This window comes from Andrena cerasifolii, chromosome 7 (genome assembly GCF_050908995.1).
Source record: "Andrena cerasifolii isolate SP2316 chromosome 7, iyAndCera1_principal, whole genome shotgun sequence".
Taxonomy (NCBI): Eukaryota; Metazoa; Arthropoda; class Insecta; order Hymenoptera; family Andrenidae; genus Andrena; species Andrena cerasifolii.
Window position 1 is genome coordinate 5,835,479 of NC_135124.1, and position 8,699 is coordinate 5,844,177.

General features: G+C 40.3%; 1 protein-coding gene across 2 annotated transcripts; it reads left to right on the forward strand.

Annotated features, from left to right (window-relative positions):
- Positions 1 to 6,498, forward strand: LOC143371521 (acyl-CoA Delta-9 desaturase-like). Of its 2 annotated transcripts, XM_076816765.1 has the most exons (5): positions 1 to 186; positions 897 to 1,027; positions 1,429 to 1,634; positions 2,661 to 2,846; positions 6,123 to 6,495. In XM_076816765.1, exons 1-5 carry the CDS (start codon positions 51 to 53, stop codon positions 6,445 to 6,447), a joined length of 984 nt encoding a protein of 327 aa, XP_076672880.1. In that variant the 5' UTR covers positions 1 to 50; the 3' UTR covers positions 6,448 to 6,495. The 2 variants fall into 2 exon arrangements, with proteins under 2 accessions (XP_076672880.1, XP_076672881.1); XM_076816766.1 differs by lacking the exon at positions 2,661 to 2,846 and having other exon boundaries at positions 6,123 to 6,498.
- Positions 6,499 to 8,699: the final 2,201 nt, after the last annotated feature.

Consider the following 8,699-nt stretch of genomic DNA (forward strand, 5'->3'; position numbering starts at 1 on the left):
TCCCGTTGGATGAGCTTTTCCAAAACGATACGGTCCAGGAAGATGTAGTGATGAAAACGCCGAAGGAGAAATACGAGAGTAACATCGTTTGGCCGTCCGTGATTGTCTTCGCGTACCTTCATGTTGCAGCACTTTACGGAACATACCTCCTCTTCACTTCCGCCAAATTGATGACAGCCGCCTTTGGTGAGCGACATTAATGATTCGATGATAATTTTTAAAGAAATGTCGAAGTAGAAACTGAATAGCGGTGGGACGAATTCTAACGAAGTGTCATTAATATGAGTAAAAACCTTGATGAGAAATCATATAGATCTTGAATAACGACGCCTAAAATTATCCACATATTGTTGCGCGTAAATTTTCGTGTTAGTGTCTTAAGGTAGGTTCTCACTACTACCCGAGGCGACGCGAGCCTAGATGTGAGTGCGAAAAGAAGTTGCGCCGAGGCGAGGCGAAGCGAGACGCGGCGCAGTGTGAGTCAAATTGTCAAAATACATAAGAAAAGCATAGGAGGAATGAAATGACCAGAGGCGAGGCGTAGTGAGAGCCTACCTTCAGGAAGAATCTGGGTCAGTTCCCCGGTTTCGCTGACAGTCGCCGGTTTTCTTCTTCCCGGGAATCAGTTCAGAATACCTGGAAAACAGTTATACATGAAAAATACCTCGATACATGGTGTAGTAAGAACTGTACGTAATAGCAAACATATCTAGTCAGTGCAATATGACTCTTTTGATCGAACCCAGTGTCTTGACTGAGTTTACCAGCAGAGTCCCCACCGATCCCTCGTGGCGCCCGCAAGGTGGACGTCGCAAAATGAAAAGGGAAACCTTCATTTTAAGCTATAGAGATGTGCATATCGTATATTCATTTCTTCATGCTGTTTTTACTTGCAGCATTTGTCCTGTACATGATATGTGGTGCCGGAATCACAGCTGGTGCTCATAGATTATGGGCACACAAATCCTACAAAGCAAAGTGGCCGCTCCAAGTGCTACTGATGATCTCTAACAGCGTAGCCTTCCAAGTAAGTGGTTGGATTCGCCCATAAAGAAATGAACTCGAAAACTCGAGCTGAAATAAGCACGCGAATATTTCGAATAGGTGTGAAAAGTACCTAAGTCGATCATTAATAAAATTAAAAAGAAAAATGGAAGAAGAAGAAATTAAAATCAAAACCGTAAATTCTCTTTACCTTCCACATCATTTATTTGTAATTTTTAAACGCTGTACGAGGTTCTCCCTGATGGCGGAAAAAAATTCTACGAAATAACTCATGCAACGTTCAAGCGGCACATCAATTCAGAAGCATCCGCTAAATGATTGTAATCGTCGGATGAATTGTCTTGGATGCTTATATACTATAATATGATGCAATTAGAATCAAATGGCCCTGATTTAATTGTTTACGATTTTTTTTCTCGACAGTATCCTGTAATTCACTGGGCCAGGGATCATAGAGTTCATCATAAATTTAGCGAGACAAATGCAGATCCTTATAACGTAAAGAGAGGATTCTTTTTTGCGCATGTTGGTTGGCTGTTGTGTAGAAAGCATCCGGATGTCAAGGAGAAAGGCAAAGAGGTCGATGTTAGCGATCTGGAAAAAAATCCCGTACTTGCGTTCCAGAAAAGGTAGGACCGTTTTTTCATCATCTTTATGCGTATGTTAATTGTATAGGAGAAAGATGCTTTCCATGGGTTAAATCTTAATCTTGCTGACGCTATGAACGCATGTCTGCGTTCTGTGTATGCGGTGGGCGCTTATAGGTGTTCAGCAATTAGTATGTGGTTAACAAATGCAACTGGGGGATTTCCGTATATTAGCCCCAAAAGGATGAGGAAGTATCACGAACGAATTTGGAAATTGTTTAAAAGCTTTAGGAAAGTTCGCACAATCTTCTGTTTCTTGGTTTGCGCTTCTCTATACAGTTGGAGGCAGGCTATGGTATTATAGTAACACATTAACTAGAAATTTTATTACATCAAATACACCAAACTTCTTTCATCCCTGATATTAGGTTTGCTCTTCTAATTTGTGCATGAATGTAATAATAATCTTCTCCAAGATTTGTTTAAAATGTGATATACAGTGGACGAAAACGATATTTGTACAGTAGGGAAGCTATAGCGAATGAATCGAGTAATTTTATTGGTGGAAAGACTATTTAAGGTTTAAGTCTTTGTTGGGGACACCGTTTTTAGTGAAAAGTTCTTTATTATTTGCGCTGCGCTATACAGGAAGGAGAGATGCATAAATTGTTATACAACTGGAAAAAGGGAATACTTGGAGTAAAAGTAAAGTAAGACTGCCGAGTAACATTTTTTAAGAAAATCAATTGTGAAAGTTTGTAGATACAATATTCGAATTCCGTAATTGTTATACCTATGCTACAGTTTTTCCATAAACATTTAAATTTACTAATTGTTAAATTTCTCCCCGTAAAAGTTTCAACTCTTGCATATTCTTTTAACATTACACTTTACTAGTTTATTAAATTTTACTAAAATCATTAGTGTAGTAATAATAACAAGTGAAATTGTAACACATATTATTTTAGTCTCCTTAATGTGCAAACAGCTTCATCCACCACTATATTTATCTTTCATGGAAAAAATAAACTGTGATTTGACTTAACATCTTTCATAATCTATTTACAGGTATTATCTGGTCTTGATGCCCCTGTTGTGTTTCGGTATGCCAACTGTTGTACCAGTTGTATGCTGGAACGAGACGTGGTCGAATGCTTTGTTCGTTTCCGCGATTTTGCGGTATGTTTTGGCACTGAACGCCACGTGGTTGGTCAATTCTGCAGCCCACCTCTACGGCAACAAACCGTATGACAAGTTAGTATCGCTTAAAATTCATATCATTCAGCTTGCATGAATTAGGGATAAGCTTAACCCACGCATTGAAAATTTTCAAGTTCTATTTTTTTAATATATGATACAAATGTAGTCATTTTTTTACAATGCAAAAATCAAAATTCCAATTGATCCTTATTTTGCATTTAGGTATATAGTTTTCACACAAATTTATTGGAAATTGGATTAGCACTGCCGAGGAATTTAAAAGAAATTATTATTTAAAAGAATCGATTTTTCTGGAATCTGATCACGTAGCTCAATTCCTTATAAATAAATACACAATCTTGCCATTCAAACCGTTTTTCTACTTTTAATAGTTTTCGATATCAGGGGCAGCTTTAGCAAATTTGGCACCTCCGGGCAAGATTATCATGGCGCTCCTCCAAGAGCACGAAAATCAATTAACAGAACGGATATACAGTATTTCCTCGTTAGCGGCTTGCTGGTCGGGACCGGCGCGCGGCGTTGAGCCCGTATCGTGAACAGAGCCCTAATTCCGTGTGTTCGTTTCTCGTTTCTTTCTGGTCGAAGGGGGGAGCGAGATGGCACACTGCATGCGCGGGGAGCGTGCGCGATGGTCGCAAGCGCTTACCTTGAGCACGAAAACCGCTTTGCAAAATCGTGACGTTCGCCCCGCTCACGGCAAACGCTTGCGATAATCGCACACGCCTGTCGCGCACGCTAAGGGCAGAGTGTCAGGCGTCCGAAAGATGGAGCGAGACCAGGGGGGCCAAGCTTCCCTCTTACGAAAGTTGAAGCAGAGTTTGTAGCGCCTCCTACCAATGAGGTGCGTACTAAACTGTGAATGTGTGAATTGGTGTGAATCGGGACGTATGTGTATGTGTATACGTGTAATGTACCGTTTACTTTAAAACCTGTCCACGGATCGTCGCGCCAGCGACACGTATGCAGCAGATAGAAGGATAAACATTGAAATTGAATATTTCTTCTTTTCTTAGGAAAAGAAAATATATTCAATTGCTTTGTATATCCTTCTATCTGCTGCATACGCGTCACTGACGCGACAATCCATGGTCAGACGGCCTTAGAAAGGGTAAACCAGGGAAAGTGAGGACACTTCCTCGTGTCTGCGCCAAACATTTCTAAATGACGACGGTCGTCATGGTAACATTTCACCAACGTCGAAAGGTTGTGTGCCGTGCTCACTGATACACGTAGGTATGTGTGTGTGATGTACCTAGCGCCTCCTACCAATGCGGTGCTAACTAAACGGGAAAACTTCAGCCAAACAAAGACGGCTTGGTCCCCCTGAGCGAGACTAAACATCAACGCGTCGTTCGTCTCGTACTGTCCTTGCACTGAAAAGTGCCTCTCGCTCGCTATCGTTCCATCTCGCTCTCACCTTCGCTAGACAAGAGTGAGACAGAAGTGGTGAGGATAGCGAAAGGTCCGTATCGTGTACACCAAACCGTGCTCGTAACGAGGAAATACTGTAAATGAATAAACGCATACAGTGGCGCCCCTACAAATTTGGCGCCCCGGGCGGTCGCCCCGCCTGCCCTCCCCCCCCCCCCCAAAAAGCCGGCCGGTCCGAGATATTCGATCATATAGGTTTCCCGTTCCCAAATTTGACGGCTATTTCACCCGTTCAATATGGATGTAAGCAGCTAAAAAAATACGTGACAATTTTTTTTGTTAGAACTCCTTTCAAAACCGTATTAAAATCGGCGTTTGTCACTTCTCACGTGCTTCTGGGGTCAGACAGAACTAAATACCTTCATGTTGGGATTTTAGTAAAAGTGTGTGAAAGGAGGCAAACGTCGCGAGCCAATATGGCCCTGATAATGAAGCATGGAAGACACACTTGGAATCTTCGCCTATACTCCACAGAGATATTGCTTACGACTAGTAGATTTTCCTTCACACCAAGTACTTTTAAACAGATGTAAATTGGCTACCTGATTAAATTATGTGCTTTGGAGCATTTTTTGAAGATATGCCCATTTAATTTTCAAGTTGAAAATGGTACTATAGTTTGATTTTCGAGAGTTGAGACCTCGGACGGAGCTGGCTTATTTGCGATGTTGCCGCTTATCTAGGTCCGTTAAGGATCTTTCTCCTACGTGGTATTCACCCTACTCCCTGCCTCTTGACCAATAGCTTTCCACTACTTAGTCGTGAGCAGAGTTGGGCAAAATGTAATCTAATTACAAATTACAAATTATAATTACGTAATTTATAATTTGTAATTAGATTACATTTTGCCCAACTCTTGCCGTGAGTCCTTACCGGTCCTTACAAGACCCTACCTATTGTTTCCTTTGTGCGGCATCTATCGCTATCCTTTTCGAGAGGGCCCAACCAACGCCGTTTCCATAGTGACAGATATAGTGCCTATCCGAGATATAGTGACTTAGGTGTGAAGTCCCTCAACGGGGTCTTACCCGACACCCTGCTGGGTACTGACCGCTAAGTGTGCCCCCTGCTACCTCTTGCATGACTATATTTAGAGAAAACCAGCACAAAACCTGGACCCTAACAGAAAATAAAACAGAAATTGAAGATACGGTTTATCATTATTAAAAGATATCAATTAAGCTTTGCTACTGGCTATTAAAAATTGTCTCATATTAAATACAATTACATTTTAGTAAGGTATATGTACTGCATTAGAACAATAGTGGAGAATTTATTAATGAATATAATAATTAATGAAAGCTTAATTAGGTATTGCTTCTTCAAGTAATACTTCTGAAAGTCAACGAATTTTAAAAGTTAAAACTAAAGATTTATGTGAAACTATGCACGACTGCATAATACTTCATTGTGGAATGGATGAAGGAACTGTCGCGGGTAGGAAGTTCCTGCCAAGGTGGGAGAAACGCATTTGCGCTTGAAGATAGAAAAAGACAGCCGATATGCCACAAAACGTGGCAACGTCGCATGCAATGCGTAGCGTACCATTGGTTCCACTTCCTCCTTAGGCCACGGTCCGTCCGAGGGACCCGCCAGGTCTCAACTCTCGAAAATCAATCTATAGGTAGTATTCAATTCCATTTGGTGAGAGCTTTACAACGGTGTGCAGGAATGGCGACATGCTCTGTGGCTGCAAATCACTCTATTAGACCTAATACTAACATTTGAGAAACGAAGTATTAGAAGGATCATCGAGAAAACGAATTCCAGGTTGGAACTTCGATTAATCGATTATTTTTCTCTGTCCAAATACAACATATGTATCGCAGAGACAATAGAAAAGTAACACTACTTTATAGAACTCATCGCTGATTTCAGATTCATCTATCCCTCTGAGAATTTGGGTGTATCCATCGTGGCATGCGGTGAGGGCTGGCACAATTATCATCACGTGTTCCCGTGGGACTACAAGACGTCCGAGCTGGGTAACTACAGATTCAACATAACGACAGCGTTTATTGACTTGTTCGCGAAGATCGGCTGGGCGTACGATTTGAAAATGGTACCCAGTGTCCTGGTGCAGAAAAAAGTGAAAAGAAGTGGTGACGGCAGCCATGAAGTGTGGGGCTGGGATGACGCAGATCAGACGCAAGAAGACAGGGACATGACAGTGGTGATGCATAGCCTTAAGAAGGATCAGTAGAAGAGAGCAATCGGCCCATGAAGCAGCCGGCCATTGTAGCACCCGATACGTTACGATTTGTCGCCAGATGGCTAGCCTGATTGCATTTCTTGTAATTAAAGTCACCGTACTTGTCAAAACACACGTAGCAGAAATAAACTCATGAAAATAAAAGATATAGCAGCAATCAACGTTCTTTAACTTAAGTTTAACCAGTTTCCAGCCCATATTTCTATTACATGTTTGTCAGCATAGCCCACAGAAAAACCTGTATTTGATATGAATGATATTGATTCTATTGACAATGATAAATTTAAATCATGGTTTCCTTACGATAAAACACAATTCAAGCAAATCTGTACTTTTACGGACAGTCGTGTGCCAAATATGTTGCTGTTTTTCTGTGCAAGCTACTACCCTCTATAATCAACAACTTGCTTTTCTGTTTGGGGTATCCGACCAAACAATTGCCAATTACATGAACTTGATCATAGGGAGTCTTCTTAAGAATTTAGTTCCGAAATTCATTAATAATAATGATCCTTCTGCATTGATCACTCATAATACAACAATGGCAAAATTATTGTTTGACATTCCCGATGACAAAGCTTGTATGATACTTGATGCTATCTATCGTCTTACACAAAAGTCAAAGTATTATGCGGTACAAAAACAATTGTGGAGTGAGCAAAAAAATGCCACTTGTTATAGCATCCCAATTTTCATGTCCCAGTACCTTGTCATAGGTTTTAAAATCGCGTAAAAATTATTTTAAAAACTGATTCTTTGTCTTAAGTGGAAAAACCCGTTAAGGAAAATTAAGAAGTACAGAAATATAAAATTATTGTATAAATAACCATAATAAACAGATTAGACAAGAAAAGTAAAAACATTTTATTTATCTTACAATACAATTTTATTTTATATATATTATTACAATTATATCTTTATAATTTATTAAAAATCCCGATGCGAAGATTCTACTTTTTTCAATATTTATTCTCTAATTACACTTTCTATATTCTCAGTAGAATAAAAACTTGAAAACTATGAATTTACAAAGCATTTTCGCAGCTGGCTAATGACGAATGTTGGTCTTCTGCCTTTTTTATACATAAACAGAGATTTAATACTATACATAAATAAGATTTATTTCTGTTTACATACAGGGTGTCCCACTAAGGAGTGGACAGCGCGATATCTCTTAAAGTATTGTCGATAAAAATATAAAAAAAATAGGGAATTGCATGGTTCGAGGGGGCCCATTTATTAGCGCGAACGAATTTTGTTTTCGATTATTATTTTAAAAGATACGATGGTCAAGTTCGGTTTTTCAAATGGAACTATTTTTTTTGAAGACCTGAGTTGATAGTGCGTTCCAAGACAAATTCAATAAGCTTTAATGTATACACTTTATTTCCACTGGTTTTTAAGATATTGCGCTTGCAAATTTACTGATTTTCATTGCAAGAAACCCCTCTGGAATGGCAAAAACCGGGGGCGGTCTTACTGGCGCCACGGGTGGCACTGCCTGTTGAAATGGATACTTACCTGCCAAAGGTCTACGCCAGAAATGGCAGGCCCAAAGGCTAGACAATTCTTTTCCGTCAGAGATGCTACTTAGGTAGGTACATCTGCGGTATCGAGAAGCGCATCGTTACTTTTATTTCGCACTTGCTTCTACGCTCGGATGCCGGTTCTTTTGGGAGGGATGCAAATCCGATTAGTTCTGATGCAATCTGCTCCCTATGGTTGAAATTTAGTCTAGCAACTTTCACTCCTCCTAACCTAACCAATCCAACTTGCATCCCTCCCAAAAGAACCGGCCATCCGAGCGTAGAAGCAAGTGCGAAATAAAAGTAACGATGCGCTTCTCGATACCGCAGATATACCTACCTAAGTAGCATCTCTGACGGAAAAGAATTGTCTAGCCTTTGGGCCTGCCATTTCTGGCGTAGACCTTTGGCAGGTAAGTATCCATTTCAACAGGCAGTGCCACCCGTGGCGCCAGTAAGACCGCCCCCGGTTTTTGCCATTCCAGAGGGGTTTCTTGCAGTGAAAATCAGTAAATTTGCAAGCGCAATATCTTAAAAACCAGTGGAAATAAAGTGTATACATTAAAGCTTATTCAATTTGTCTTGGAACGCACTATCAACTCAGGTCTTCAAAAAAAAAATAGTTCCATTTGAAAAACCGAACTTGACCATCGTATCTTTTAAAATAATAATCGAAAACAAAATTCGTTCGCGCTAATAAATGGGCCCCCTCGAACC